This window comes from Dromiciops gliroides, chromosome 3 (assembly GCF_019393635.1).
Source record: "Dromiciops gliroides isolate mDroGli1 chromosome 3, mDroGli1.pri, whole genome shotgun sequence".
Classification (NCBI taxonomy): Eukaryota; Metazoa; Chordata; class Mammalia; order Microbiotheria; family Microbiotheriidae; genus Dromiciops; species Dromiciops gliroides.
This window is the reverse complement of record NC_057863.1, coordinates 94697968-94714687: the sequence shown is the minus strand read 5'-3', so window position 1 is coordinate 94714687 and position 16720 is coordinate 94697968. Positions and strand designations below refer to the sequence as shown.

Sequence of the window (16720 nt, the reverse complement as noted above, 5' to 3'; positions counted from 1 at the left end):
GGGTATTTTCAAGTTAGTTGAAGACATTTTGTTATTGTTGTTATTCAGTCATTTCAGTCATGTTTGATTCTTCATGACCCCATTTGGGGTTTTCTTGGCAAAGATACTAGAATGGTTTGCCATTTCCTTCTCCAGCTCATTGTATAGATGAGGAACTGAGGCAAACAGGGTCAAGTGACTTACCCAGGATCACACAGTTAGTAAGTGTCTGAGTCCAGATTTGAACTCAGGAAGATGAGTCTTCAGACTTCAAGCCTGGAACTCTATCCACTGAACTAGCTAGATGCCCTATTGAAGACATTATTTGACCATTAAATTATCCTAATCTCAATAGTTTATAGTTCTTTTTTTTTTAATCTCAAATACAAAAAAGGCGGGGGGGCAGCTAGGTAGCACAGTGGATAAAGTACTGGCCTTGGATTCAGGAGGACCTGAGTTCAAATCTGACCTCAGACACTTGACACTTATCAGCTGTGTGACCCTGGACAAGTCACTTAATGCTCATTGCCCTGCAAAGCAAACAAACAAAAAATTATTTAGAAAATTTTAAAATCTCAAATAAAAAATAGCATATTGATATTCATATATTATGCATACATATGGTATATGGTAGAACAGTGGAAGCAATCTGAGTCGCACTAATATCATATGAGGGCTATGGGTGTTACTATATTGCATTTGATTTGAAAGCAAAATATTGTTTTCAAATGCTTTTTCTCCAAAGCTTTGTAGAAGAAAATTCTTCAGTTAATTCTTGAGTTATTTTATTTGAATTTAATATTTATTAAGTACTTATTATGTAAAAGATATTATTAGACCTTTCTCTGATATGAAGACTAGTAAATTTACTAAAACAAATGCATCCATTTAAAACAATCTATTGTTTGAAAAAGTCATCAAGCCTAATAAATTCTGTTTATGTATGAAATTTCCATTGACCATACCTGTATATGTAAATGATTATATCCCTCCACCTTTTTTCTTACTATTCTCTCTTTCATAATATGATATAGTGAAAGAACATTGGGTTTAGAATCAGAAGATCTGTTTCCAAATTCAAATCTACTATTTATCTTATGTGATCTTGGGAAAGTCTCTCCTCACTCTTGGCGTTGGTATCCTCATCTCTTAAATGAACTAGATTATCCTAGAAGCCCCTTTTTTTCTTGAAATCTTATTATCCTGACTAAAACTGGAAACCCAAAACCTCCCTGCATCAGATAAACTCTGTCTTCTTCACATACTAATTTTTAACAAAAGTAAACAAACAAACAAACAAAAAGGAATAGAGAGGAGAATCCTGATTTCCCGTAAGCCTGCTTTCCTTTTCTTTGGATCTTGGATTTATGCTCATGTGTGTCTGTTTGTTGATGTATTATTACTTCTTTTTCTAATCCAGATTTTTTTTGCCAACAGTTAAAATTGCACCCCGGTCCCCAGATACATGTATAAATCAAGGCTGTTCTCAACCTATCTCAATTTCTGGTCCAGTATTGACATCCAACAAGGAAAATCTTCCTGTGCTTAATACCAGAATAATTTGTCCAGGTAGTAACAACTCAGAAACACATTAACTCTCTATGTGAACGAAGGAATCATGTTTTTAATGACTGACTTAAATTTCCTATAAAGGACTTCTCTGATAACATTTGTCAGCCTATCCATTGTTGCTTCCAAGTTGGTACCATAGTTGGCTGTTTCTAGGCCACTAAATTTTCTTCTGTTTCTGGATACCTATCAGAGGATGGTGATCTAGGACTGGAGTAAACATGAGGGCCCTAAAATTAGTCTGGTCTGGGCTTGAACGATGACAAAAATAATCTAGAGAAATCTGTGGTTGGGGTGAGATAAAGAGTTAATGGGTGTTCTCATTGACTTAGACACTATACTTGGAGACTTCTAGAGTTTTCCTCAAATCCTTTGTAGGGTTCAACAACTGGAGGAATGGAATCTTCAAACCAATCTGGTTACTAAGGTCCCTTAGAATTAGATAAGGAGTCTGTCAAGATCTGGAAAGGACTATACTGCAGGCTTGCTATGATATCAAGGCTTGCTAAATAGAAAGTTAGCCCCCTGATGACATTCTGAAGAATAAAGGAGAGGGGCAGCTAGATGGTGCAGTGGATAGAGCACCGGCCCTGGAGTCAAGAGGACCTGAGTTCAAATCCAGCCTCAGACACTTGACACTTACTAGCTGTGTGACCCTGGGCAAGTCACTTAACCCCAATTGCCTCACAAAAAAAGAAAAAGAAAAAACAAAACAAAAGAATAAAGGAGAAATCTGTTACTGAAAGTCTGAATAAATAGGAAATTGAGGTGACAAGCTATAGTATTTCTTTTTTCTCTCTTTGTTATTTTATTTTTTCCAATTGCATGTAAAACATTTAACATTCATTTTTTGATAAATTATAGTAGTTCTAAAACATTTAGATTTGGTGGAAGAATAAAATTAACCTCATCTTTTTTTTTTTTATTATTATAGGCCAGACTTTACAACTAATAATTCAAGTAATAGTTTTTCTTGAAGAAAAGAAGTTTGGGTGGGTGGTTAAAAGGATAGAGAGAATAGTTATACTAATAGTGTTTTACTAATCCCTCAGCATATACTGTACCCTCAACTACTTTTTTTCCCTCTTCACCATTCCTTCCTCACTCCTTGTTTTAATGCTGTATTCCTGTGTTTTTTATTTACCTAAGCTTTGCTGTCTTATTCTCTCAGATTTTCTATTTCTGGTGCCAGGGTTGTTGTGGAGGACTCAGAGGATTACCTTTGACTTAAATTTTTATTTGCATTTTTTTGTTTGTTTGTTTTTTGTTTTTAGTGAGGCAATTGGGGTTAAGTGACTTGCCCAGGGTCACACAGCTAGTACGTATTAAGTGTCTGAGGCCTGATTTGAACTCAGGTACTCCTGACTCCAGGGCTGGTGCTGTATCCACTGCGCCACCTAGCTGCCCCTTTATTTGCATTTTGAAGATTATTCAAAGAAATTTTTTTAAAATGTGGTGTCTATAAATAGAAACTAGTCAAGTTCTTTCTTTAGTGGTTTACATTTAGTTTGTGTATTCCTGAACAATTCCTTTATTACAAAAGCAGTAACCACTTTTTATCTTTTGTTCTTTCATTGCTTATTCACAATATTCTTTGTGGTTTCCTGCCTTATATACCTCTTTGGCATATTGAACTGGGAAGCTTCATCTGTTTGTAGTTTATGAAAATGATATACCCATGATAATTTGGGTAATCCAATTATCCCTTTATCTCATTTGAAAACTTAATATTTCATTTGTGATAACAAAAGAATTTAGGATATAAAACCAATGGGATTATATTTCTAGAGGTCCCTGCTTGAGTGTGCATATTAAATGTTCTGCTTAAAATTTGGCTCCTTAGAATTTCAGGCAAGAAATAGCATCTACCAGAACCTTTGCTTTTTGTTTTGTAAATTGAGAACAGGTCTTCTGAGTGCCTTACATTTGGTAGCAAGGGGGTTTTAATAACAAAAGATGCCAGAGAGTAGGACTTCTCTAGCTGCTAAATACTTCCTGCTCTGGGATTTGCTCTGGGTTTTGATTCGTGATTCTCTACTTTTCCCTGCTTCTCATCAGGTTTAAAAGCAGGATTAGCCGCTTCAATTGCTGGGAGTTCTATTATCAGCAAAATGTTACTGGCAAATATTGATCCCTTTGGTGCTACACCATTTATTGACCCTGATCCAGATTCACTGTAAGAAAATATATTTTGGTTTTTTATGAACATTTTACTTCAGTGTCTTTCTTTGTTATTTCCTCTTCTCTCCTCTCTATAACAATTTTGAAATGACAGCAAAAGTATATACATTGAAATGTACATATACACATGTATATACTTGTTATGCATATACAAGTATATGACCTAACATAAATATATAACTATCTGTATCATCTATATCAAGTTTTCACTAAGAGAGAATGTTTTTTAAGAGATCATGTCTTATGTTTATTTGTATCCTTCATAGCACTTTGGTCTTTGAATAATTTTGTAGTCTGTGGTCAAAGATAGAAAGTGATCCTTGTTCACTTTATTCTAAAACTCCAACTTTGCTCCTTTTCCCTGAAAGACTAGTCAGTTTCAATGAAGGAGATTCCAAATGCTACATTTGTGTGTAATGATTGCAATTGTTTTTAAGTCCCTGATTCTATGTCTTACTGTTATTCTTAATGTAGAGAAGGATATTCAGAAAAATGTGTTATGAACAATTACTTTGGAATTGGATTAGATGCAAAAATTTCATTAGAGTTTAACAATAAGCGAGAGGAACACCCGGAAAAATGCAGGTAATTAAAACTTTCCCTTTTACAAATTCTTTTAAATTTAATTTTTATTTTTTCCCCAATTACATGTAAAAACAATTTTAACATTCTTTTTTTTTTTAATTTGTATTCCAAATTCTCCCCTGCCCCCTCTTCCTTCCCTCCCCCCGACTGGGAACTGAGAGGTCAAGTAATCTGACATACATTATACATGTGTAGTCATGCAAAACTCATTGCCATGTAAGTCATGCTGTGAAAGAAAACACAGGGAAAAAAATAAAGATAATAAAAGAAAAAGTCTGCTTCAAGGTACATTCAGATTCCACCAGTTCTTTCTCTGGAGATGAATAGCACCTTTCATCATAAGTCCTTCAGAATTGTCTTGGATCATCATATTGCTGAGAATGGTTGTTATTCAAAGTTAATCTTCATAAAATATTGCTGTTATTGTGTACAATATTCTCTTGGTTCTGCTCACTTCATTTTTGCGTCTGTTTGTGTTAGTCTTTCCAGGTTTTTCTGAGAGCATCCTGCTTGTCATTTCTTTTTTTTTTTTTATGGTAGATAGGCTTCCCTATCTTTCATTTTTTCTTTTTCTTTTCTTTTTTTTTTTTGCATTTACATGGTACTTTAAGAGTCATACAGGATTTCAAATTTCAAATTTTTCTCCCTCCCTCCCCTCCCTCCCCCCCTCCCCTAGCTGCTTGTCATTTCTTATAGCTCAATAATATTCCATCACAATCATATACAACAACTTGTTCATCCATTCCCCAATTGATGGACATCCCTTGTTTTCCAATTCATTGCTACCCCTAAAAGAGTTCCTATAAGTATTTTTGTACATATAGGTCCTTTTCCTTTTTAAAAAATCTCTTTGGGATGCAGACCTAGTATTGTATTGCTTAGTCAAAGGGCATGCATGGTTTTATAACCCTTTAGGAGTAATCAGATAATTAAATCTTGTAAGATGTGGTTATTGTAAAGTGAATATTTTGCTTTAATTTCATAACTGTTTATTTATATTTATATACAAGAAACGATTTGTATTTGGAAAAACGATCAGTTTACTGAAATTGCATATTTTAGTACATTAAGTCATTTTATTTTCAGGAGCCGAACCAAAAACATGATGTGGTATGGGGTCCTTGGAACCAAAGAGTTATTACAACGGACTTATAAGAATTTAGAACAAAGAGTTCAGCTTGAGGTAAGATTATTTCAATTAATTTCTTTTTAAGTTATTAAAATACCACATTTGCAACTTATAAGACAATATATTTGTGCTAGATTACGTTTGAAAGCCTGTCAATGACGGAATCTTACCTAGGCAAGGGTAGTGAGATTATTTTCAAACTGGGTTTACCAAATCTCTGTAAAGTAAAATAGACATGTTAAAAGAGCATGCTTCCTTACTATTGGGGTTCTGGAATGATGACAACTATTTATTCTATTCTCTTCTTTTTTTGGGGGGGGAGGCAGGGCAATGAGGGTTAAGTGACTTGACTAAGGTCACACAGCTAGTAAGTGTCAATTGTTTGAGGTTGAATTTGAACTCAAGTCCTCCTAAATCCAGGACTGGTGCTTTATCCACAGTGCCACCTAGCAGCCCCTGACAACTGTTTACTCTAAATGGAAAGAAAGATGTTTATGTCTTGGAGTAGTTTGTTTTTATATCTATTCTTTCAATAAACTATAGCTTAAACAATATGTGCAAAATGTAGGGTAGTTTGTCTTGCTGGTGAATTACAATTGTAGGGATATTGATAATATTTTCATTTCTAAATACTAAATAGTTGTTTTCCTTTAAAAACCTAACATATTTGACCAGCTTGCTCTCACACATATTATTTCTTCTTAAGATTTTTTCTGAACTCTTATATTGAGGATAATATGACTATTTTGGGAGAAAGATACATCCAGAGCCAATGAAAGATTGAGAGAGGAAAAGACAACAGTATTAATTTTATCCAGTTGATTTAATTACAATATTTTAATACAGTATTTATTAAATTATTAAAACATATGTTATAAATTTGGTACCGAATACTCATTCAATAAATATTTGCTGAGTACCTATTAGGTGGAGTATACTATACTAAGTACTATAGGGGAATATGAAGAAGAATAGGTCATGGTCCCTCTTATCATATTGCTTATAATCTAGCAGGAGAAGGGACATATACTCAAATACTTATATAATGAAATATATGATATGTTGAATATAATGAAATATAATGAAAATAATATAATGGAAAGGTGGGAAATATAATAAAAGAGGTATGAAATCTTACATTAGTGTAAAGGGATAGTAGGGGATTTTTGTTTTGTTTTTATATAAGAAAGAATACAGATTAACCAGTGCAATAAATTTGTAGATAGTAGGTTGAGAGTGGTAGCCCAATGGGAAAAGAGAAGGACTAAACAAAGATTGCAACTCCCTGCTGCTGGCATCCTATGCTTAATATGACACAAGGTTATCCATCTTCACTCTGCTATTGACCATTTGACTACTTTTGAATAAATTCTTCATAGTCTCATGATGTACTTGCCATGACTCTGTGGTTCAGGGACTGCTTAAAGATTTTTTGCCACCCTGCTAGGTTTTGGGATAGTGGGAACTGAGGTGATGTGCTTTTCCATTCTAGTCATGTATCTATCTATTTAGAGAACTTTTAATTTGATGAAGTAAAACAATCCCCATTGGGAGAGAGGGAGGGAAGTACAGTAGAGAAGTTGCGTCACTTTGGTTGTGTCTATATAATGGCTTCTGCATAGACATGGATGCATTTAAAAAATTCATTTAGGGGAGGCAGCTAGGTGGCTCAGTGGATAGAGTACCAGCCCTGGAGTCAGGAGAACCTGAGTTCAAATATGACCTCAGACACTTGACACTTACTACCTGTGTGACCCTGGGAAAGTCACTTAACCCCAATTGCCTCACCAAAAAAAAAAATTCATTTAGGGGGCAGCTTGATGGCACAGTGAATAAAGCACCAGCCCTGGATTCAGGAGGACATGAGTTCAAATCCGGCCTCGGACGCTTGACACTTACTAGCTGTGTGACCCTGCTCAAGTCACTTAACTCTCATTGCCCTCCCCCCTCCCCACCCATTAAAGTCCTTCTCATACCTTGTGGTATGAGAGTAACCCTGGATTTTTGAGGAAGATGCCAGTAGAATTCAAGCTGTCTCTACCAAACCATTGCCCCAAAACCAACTTAGCTAAGTTCTGAAAGACTCAGATTCACTAAGACCTTCTCTACTAAGGTATAGAAGGGTTGTGATTTGCACTGGTGGAAAGGCCGCTCAAACCAATAAAATTGTGATATTATTATTCAGTTGTTTCAGTCATGTCTGACTCTTTGTGACCCTATTTAGGATGTGCGTTTTTTTGGCAAAGATACAGGACTGGTTTGCTATTTTCTTCTTCAGCACATTTTACAAATGAGGAACTGGGGCAAAGAGGATTAATTGATGTTTACAATTTGCAAAGCATTTTGTGTATCACATATCACATGTGAGGCTCACAACAACCCTGTGAAGGAGGTGCTATTATGATTGCCATTTAAAAGATGAGGAACCTAAGATGTTCAAAGGTTTAAGTAAATTACTGACTCACACAGTCAGTAAGAGTCTGAGGCCAGATTTAAGCTCAGGAAGATGAATCTTCCTGATTCCAAGCCCGGTGCTATATCTAATGTACCACCTAACTGCCTCAGTGAAATGATACATCCCCATAGTAAGTTAGGGGAATGCAAAACAAAACATGCCACTAGTGTAGTGCTGTGAGAAAAGAAACAGCATTACCTAGGGCCTTTGTCAATAAATTGCTGGGTTTTAGTAGCAGAAAAATAAATTTTTTGTTAGGTTCCCAGGGATTTTTTTAAGGCATATTTTGTTTTCTAACGATTAAATTATAATTTATAATATCATTCTGCACTCAAGTCATATTCCAATGCCTCATGGCAAGCAAGGAGGCAAGGCTGTATTCTGGAAGGTGACACCAATATAGTAAAACTGGTGGCAGGGCCTACCAGGCTGCAAAGAGGCCTGTGACAGAACATGAGTGTTTTCTGAAGAGCAGTCTGGTAAAGTTTGGAGAGAGTCATTAACCAGGTTAGCCACAGGGTGTTGAGTTTTTCAGCACTGACGATTTTAAAGACTATTTACTTAAATGTAGAGGGATTGCAGTCTGTCTCAGGACAGACCTAATCACAGCCCTCTGAAATATTGAAATATTGCAATATCACTATAGCTGGAACATAAGCCAAGGATGATGGTCCATAATAAGTACCACAGATTTATTTTGCATCTATTTATCTGAGATAATAGATTTGTCAGTTTAAGGACCATCACTAACACTGGACAGAAAGAGAGATGTGGGTTGTCTGAGGTATTATTTGGTGGATTTTTCTTATACTAAACTTTAAGAGTGAAATATGACAGGGATTTAAGGGGGTGCTTTAAAAAAAGTCAGGAAGTGCAACCTATTTTATTAAATCTCAGTTTCCTATTTTAAAAAGACCTAGTCATTTTCATTAAACTGCTACTTATGTCTTAGTGAAATAAAATGGAGATTCATAAAGAACAGCTAATTTTTACCTCCTCTTTATCTATAAAGCATACCCAGGGCACAGGGCAGTGCAGTATAGTGGCCATTGATTCATTATTAAATGCAATAACATTATAATACTAGCAGGGGGCAGCTAGGTGGCGCAGTGGATAAAGCACCAGCCCTGGATTCAGGAGGACCTGAGTTCAAATTCGGCCTCAGACACTTGACACTTACTAGCTGTGTGACCTTGGGCAAGTCACTTAACCCTAGTTCCTCCCTCCAAAAAGAAAAAACAAAACAACAACAAAAACATTATAATACTAGCCACTAATATTATTAATCATCATTATTATTGGAATCAAGCTTTTCTACTTACTAGCTGTGTGACTTTGGGAAAGTAACAATAACAATAAAAATAACAAGATTTTATATAATGCTTTAAGGTTTACAAATCACTTTCTGGTTACTATCTCATTTACATATATAATGTTACCCTAACCTAGCTGCCCAAGTTATTTAATTTTTCTAGACCTCAATTTCCTTATCCAAAAAATAAAGAAATTGGACTGGATGATCTTTAAGGACATATCAATGCCTATTATTCTTTGTTTTTTATGCATTTAATTTACAAATGAATACTAGGAGGAGAACTTTGCCTATATCTAAATAAGTTTTACCATATATTAGGGTAGAATTATTTGCTTGCTATTTAACTTTTTTTTGATAGTTTTCAACATTTGTTTTTATAAGATTTTGAGTTTCAATTTTTTCTCCCTTCCTTCCCTCCCCACTCCCCAAGATGGCATTGTTGTTTAACTTTTAACAATATTTTCAACCCTTTACCAAATATTGGCATTTTGTTTTGATTAGGAAACAAATATAATAAACTTTAGGTAGTAAAGTTACTTTGGTTAATTCACTTTTGAAACTTCTTTTAGGGAACTGTGTAGATGCAGGGTATAGGAATAATCTCAAGTAGATCCTGAAGAACTAAAATATTATTTATTTCTTCTTCTTATGTATCTATACAGCTAGACTGATTTCAAATCCTGTTTCAGCCATTAGCTGTGTGACCCTGGGAAAATTACTTAAATCTCTGTCTATCTTTGGTTCCTCATCTTGTAAATAGTAACAACAGCACCTCCTTCACAGGGTTGTTGTGGGCCTCACATGTGATATGTGATATGTAAAGTGCAATGCAAACCCCAAAGCACTATGTAAATGTTAGCTTTTATAAATAACATGAGATAAATGATTATTTCTTTCATATAATAATAATTGTTGCATTAGGACCAAGGTTTATCCTGTTTTCTACTTCCTCATCCAGAAATCAACCAGTTTGGGAAATCCTGGGTAGAGACTTACCCAGCCAGGATGGCTAAGATCTAATCAAAGACAGTAAACATATTCTAAATGTAGGTGAATGGGTGGATTCCTGCTCATTTTGTTTACTCAGATAGGTCTGGGAAAATGTGGATTTTCCCTTTTGTCAGACAGGTAATACAGAAATTGATAAATCTCTTTGACCAAGATTGGGTGCTCAGTATGGACCTCAAGACCCTCATTGGAATAAGCCCACCTCTCATTATAATATTCATTCTCTCATTACTTGTTAACCAATCAGAGTTGATTTACATCCTCAGGTGCACCCCGTTTTCCAAGGGCCTGTAAACTGTGAGCTCACCATCATTAGTTGTGCTTGGTCCAAGAGAGAGATAGCTAAATGACCATTCATTTTATTAATAAAATACTAGCATTATTAATGACAAGATTAATTACCCAGAAATTATGTCTCTTGAACTTTTTAAACATCACAAGCAGTATTGGGTAGAGGCAGAAAATGTAGGTTTGGCACAAGTGATTTGCCTAAATGACAGAAATAGGCCTGAAATCTAGTCATCTCTCAACCGTTAATAAATCAACTATTTCACACTATTATAGAGTGATCAGATAAGAAGGACATCAGACTAGTCCTGAGTATTCAATAAATATTTTGTGGAGTATTTGAGTCTTGAGTTAATTTTGGGAGAATGGATCTAATTTGTACATAGAAGTTATATTTTGCCTGTTAGTTGAAATCATGGACTATTTGCTTTGAAAGCCTAAGATTCCAATTTATATCTCGAGTAGATCATTCTAAAAATATGTATTCTTTTTTTTTATTCCAGGTAACCAAATAAAGTTTAGATATATTCTAATTTTATACGTTTTTAAAAGCCTTAGAACATCTTCAGTATCAAATTCAAGAAGTCCTTGGACTTGTAGATATTGAATATAGAATTTCAGGAAAGTTTGAAGTTTATGAACTTAACCTCCAGACTAATATGTATATGTATATATAGATTTAAACATTCTTTTTAGAAAGATCTTGAGCCAATTTAAAGGGTTTTTTTGGTAAAGTGATAATGTTTCATGCATAATTGATTTTAAAATAGCCTTCACTCATCTGATAACTATCAAGTTTGAACCTGTCCTATCTAATACTCAAGTCCAATCACTTTGCTAGTGATCTACCATCTATAAGCAGAAAATAGTAATAAGGAATTGGTATCTGACTTGTAATTATTTTTTGTACACCAATAATTTGTTTCTCTAAAAAACTTTGTATGTTCCTGAGAAATATAATTTTATTAAAATATTGATGGATATTGGTCCATGTTAGGAGCAATCCTAGAAAAATATGATTTTCATTCTCTAATACTTCAGTAAACCAGTGATCAATTTGCTAGGTAACATAGTGAATAGAGCACTGGGCCTGGTGTCAGGAAGACCTGAGTTCAAATCTGGCCTAAAATACTTTACTAGCTATGTGATGCTGGACAAGCCACTTACTCCTGTTTGCCTCAGTTTACTCATCTATAAAGTGATTTGGAGAAGGAAATGGCAAACTACTCCAATATCTTTGCTAGGAAAACCCCAAAGGGGTCATGGATAGTTGGATATGACTGAAATAACTGATGAACAAAAGTGGGGATGTTGTAATTGAAAAGCACTATAAAATGTAAACTATTATTGGGATCATTATTCTATGATGAACTTACTACCAAATGGTAACTTATGAATGGATGTATGAATTCATAAATGAATTAATGAAAAAGCAGTTATGATTGATTAGTCCACAGTAGAAAATAAAGAAAAGGTACACTGGCTATTTGTATCATCCTAGATATAATACTGATTTTCTTTGACCTCTGGGTTTCATATTTGAAATAATGACTTTATGTATAACAATAATTTCATTTAGAAAGACTTAAATTTTGTAATATAACTTCGGTTAATCAAACATCATAAAAGCAATGCCTTTGGAACCCTTGGTTCTGGGACTACCTGAATATTCTTTATCCATACCTTCTACCTTATAGATTGCACATAAAAACAGATAACATCTTTGTCCAAACTTATCTAGATTTTATCTCAAAAAAAATCCATCTTTCATGTCTTCACCCAAGGGTGTCACTGTCCATGAGCTGTCCTTGACCATTTTGATCCAACAGACATCTTGCTTTCCTCTAAACTCCTTTTCTGTATCTTCAACTACTCCATTGGTGCTTTTGTCTTTTCAGTTAGGTTGCAAGGCCTTTGAGGGTTGGGGCCATGATATTTTTATATTGCTCAAAAAGTATATACCACAATAGTACCTATGCTTAAGGAATACAAAGATTAGGCAAGGGAACTGATTTGTCTTTAACTTGCCTCAATTTCTTTCACCTAAAAGCTTGTACAATTTGAAAGTGGGAAATGATGATCATATATTGTTGTGAGTCTCTTCAAGAATGGGATATATGATCCAGATTAAGTAAGCAAGGGAGATTAGTTTTTAAAAAGAACTCATATATGGGCTGATTTTAATGAAATCTTTTAAAGACAGCTCACTAATAAAACTGTGGTTTTTTTTTAAATTTCTAAATTTCCTAAATCATCTTTCTCTTTTGTTGTTTATGGCTTTCCAAGGAACCATGTTCTTGTTTTATGGTGTACATCAAAACCACGAAATTATTATTAGCCCTTAAAGTTGATCAATCATCCAAAAATCAAGAAGCCTTTATTAAGCACCTACTAAGGTCCAGGCACTGTGCGATGTGCTAGAGACACAAAGACAAAGCATTTCCTGACATCAAGGAGCTTACATTCTATTAGAGGCGACAACATGTATGTACAGGGTGAAACTTAAAACTCCACTAAGACTTTTGGGAAAACCTGTATAAACACACATATGCATTTTTCGTTTTGGTGAGGCAGTTGGGGTTAAGTGACTTGCCCAGGGTCACACAGCTAGTGTCAAGTGTCTGAGGCCAAATTTGAACTCAGGTCCTCCCAACTCCAGGGCCAGTACTCTATCCACTGTGCCACCTAGCTGCCCCACACATATGCGTTAAAATTTTTTTTTCTCTGTTTAGAATTTTATTTTACAAATTGGATGTAAAAAGAGATGTTGACATCAATTTTTAAAAACTTTGTGTTCCAACTTCTCTTCCTCACTCCCTTCCCACCCCTCAACCCCCACCCCCAAGAACTCAAGCAATTCAATACAAGTTAAACATGAGTAGTCAGCTAGGGTGTGAGAAAAAACATAAAAACAAAACTTCAGATTAAGGAACTGTCAAAAAATGTGTTTCAATCTGTTTTCAGACACTATCAGTTCTTTCTCTGTAGAAGGATTGCAATTTTCATAAGTCCTTCAGAGTTATCTTGGATCGTTGCCTTGCTGAAAATAACCACGTGCTTCCCAGCAGATCATCTTACGCTATTGCTATTACTTTGTATAATACAGTACATTTTACTCTGCTTCAGTTCATGTAGGTCTCTTTCTGATAGCATCCTGTTCATCATAACTTTTATATAGTACCTTACATTTGACAAAGAATTTTCTTCACAATATCCCAGCAAAGTGGGTATTATACATTTTGCCATTATAGTCAATCATCATAACTATTTCCCTCCATCCTATTCCCTTCCCATGATATTTACTCTATTTTCTATCTTCTTTTACCCTATTCCTCCTCAAAAGTGTTTTGCTTCTGACTGCCCCTCTTCCGCTCTGCCCTCCCTTCTTTCACCCTTCCCTCCTTATCCTCTTCCCCTCCTACTTTCCTGTAGGGTTAGATATATTACTCCTCCCAATTAGGTGTGTATGTTATTCCCTCTTTGAGCTGACTCTGATGAGATTAAGGTCTTTGAGCTAATTCTGTGTTCTAAATTTTTCTTCTTCCCTCCCTCCTCAATATTCCCTATGAAATCAGGCAATTCAATATAAGCCATACATGTGCAGTTATGCAGAACATCTTCACCTTCCTCAAAAGTGTTTTGATTTTTACTGCTCCCTCCCCCAATCTGCCCTTCCTTCCTTCCCCTCTTCGCCCCCGCCATCTCCTTCCCTTCTCACTTTCCCTCAGAGCAAAATATATTACTATACCCACTTGAGTATGTATGTTATTCCCTCTTTGAGCCAGTTCTGATGATAATAAGGTTCACTCACTGCCCCACTCCTTCCCCCTCTTCCCCTCCACTCCATAAGCTTTTTCTTGTTTCTTGTTTCCTTCATGTGAGCTACCTCTTCCCTTCCCCCTCCCCCAATGCATTCCTCCTACCCCTCAACCCTATTTTAAAGATGTCATCATGGGTTAGCTAGGTGACAAAGCACCAGCCCTTGACCCAGGAGGCCCTGAGCCCAAATCCTGCCCCAGACATAAGACACTCCACCCTGCCTGTGTCCTCTGTCTAAGTATTCCTTTCAGCTACCCTAATACTGAGAAAGTTCTTATGAGTTAGTAGTATTATCTTCCCATGTAGGAATGTAAACAGTTTAATCTTTTAATATCCCTCATGATTTCTTTTTCCTGTTTACCTTTTTATGCTTCTCTAGAGTCCTATATTTAAAAGTCAAATTTTCTATTCACTTCAGATCTTTTCATCACAAATGCCTGAAAGTCCTTTTTTTTTCATTGAATTCCCATTTTTTCCTCTGAAAGATTATAATCAGTTTTGCTGGGTACGTGATTCTTGACTGTAGTTCCATTCCTAGAGAACTTTATCCACTGCGCCACCTAGGTGCCCCCTCAGAGTGTTTTTAATATGTATATTTTGTTCATTTATGGTATATGACATACTGCCAACTTTTTCCTACATAAAAGGATTACTATCTTGATCTATATGCAAGATAGTATTATTTTAAGCCAGCTTTTAGTGTTTTCTTTAGAATGTCTCATATTTATAGAAGTATAGTAGAATTTAAAATAATTCAAAAGCAGTTTGAATTATTCATATAACTTCAAAAGGGTTTCTTTCAATGGTATAAAATTCCTTAATTCTTTGGGCTTAGAAAGAAATTATACTTTGTTAATTTCTTGAAAACAATTAGTCAAGCCTGAATCAAGGTGTCAAGAGGATAAAATTATAACAAACTAATTATAAGAAAATATTTATATTGTCCATTACTGAATCCAATAAAGTTTTTATTTGGTCTTTATAAAATGATCAAAGACATTAATTTTGTCTGGAAAGAAATTGTGTATGTGTTAAAATAAAGAGATACTTTTGTCAAATAAAAATAATATTAATAGCTAATAGTAGCCAGTAATTATATAGTGCTTTAAGACTTGCAAAGTACTTTATTTATTTTAACTCATTTGATAGTCACTTGACATAAGTAGAAAAAACATTTTGCTACTCACCAGGACCATTTTCACTTTAAGTCATAGTTTGTTAGGTGATGAATTACAAAGTAAAAACTTTAGGATGCTTTTCCACATGTGCTTTGATTTAGGTAGTTCTGTGTTTAATTCTTCAAGGATCTAGGGTTTCATCTGTGTGGCTGTTGCCTTTACTAATGGGAACCATCATCCTCCATTCCTAAATAGAGAGTTTAATAAGTCACTGTGGTTAATGCAACTTATTTTCTGATGGGTAACCTACTGGTGCTGTTTCTCCAAACTCAGATGGATGTTTATACAATAGACAAACAGCTTCCTAAAGGGCCTGTCATCAAACTTTCCAGCATATACTCCATAGAGATAGCATTCAACAACCCAGGATTGCCTCCACATTATTGTGTGTCTTCAGAATCAGATATTAGTCCAGGAAGATGTTCAACATACTAGAAACACTTCTATAGATTTCACAGTTGGGTGGAATACACTATGAAAAAAACTTTCCAGACTTCTTTTTCGCAGTTATTTGTACTTACTTTTTAGAACTATTTAGAAATTAAGGCCTTCAGAATGTCGAGGAATGAGTTTGCAAGATAACTGACATGACTGAAAGCAACTTTCTCCATCTTCATTTACTTTGGGTGTCAATAAATTTAAGATCTTAACAACTGATTTTCTGTGTTTTTTCCCTTTCCATTCACACTGACATCTTTTATATTTCAGTGTGATGGGCAATATATCCCTCTTCCTAGTCTACAAGGAATAGCAGTGTTGAATATCCCAAGTTATGCTGGAGGTACTAATTTCTGGGGCGGAACTAAAGAGGACGATGTAAGTAGTATTAAGTAGTTTGAGATATGGATTAATAAAAACTTGGTGATCCTTTTCATTGTAATAATTCACTTTTAACTTAGACAATTAACAGAAAAATATGCCAATCAATTAACAACAATTTATTAAGCACTTAGTATGTACCAGGTACAGTGCTAAGCATGAGACTATAAATACAAGCAAAAAATTCCTTTCCTCAGGGAGCTTATATTTGAATGGGGAAGATAATGCATAAAAAGAAGCTGAAAAGTTGAGGGGAGAGTAGAGGAGAAAGTATCAGGCACAGGGGCATGATAACTTCAGAAGACACATGAAACACTAACCCTCTCCTCCCCTCACCACAGATACACATATGCCTTCTATTAGTTTTTTCTTTTTCTTTTTTTTTTTAGTGAGGC

General features: G+C 35.0%; 1 protein-coding gene across 8 annotated transcripts in view; it reads left to right on the top strand.

The window, feature by feature from the left end:
* The window catches only part of DGKH (diacylglycerol kinase eta), a 243015-nt gene that overhangs the window by 192967 nt on the left and 33328 nt on the right, over positions 1-16720 (top strand). For all 8 annotated transcript variants that reach the window (XM_043998633.1, XM_043998637.1, XM_043998632.1 and 5 more), the window contains 5 exons: positions 1417-1548; positions 3607-3724; positions 4204-4314; positions 5401-5497; positions 16215-16322. In XM_043998633.1, the coding sequence (XP_043854568.1) occupies positions 1417-1548; positions 3607-3724; positions 4204-4314; positions 5401-5497; positions 16215-16322 (566 nt within the window). The remainder of the gene's footprint in view (positions 1-1416; positions 1549-3606; positions 3725-4203; positions 4315-5400; positions 5498-16214; positions 16323-16720) is intronic.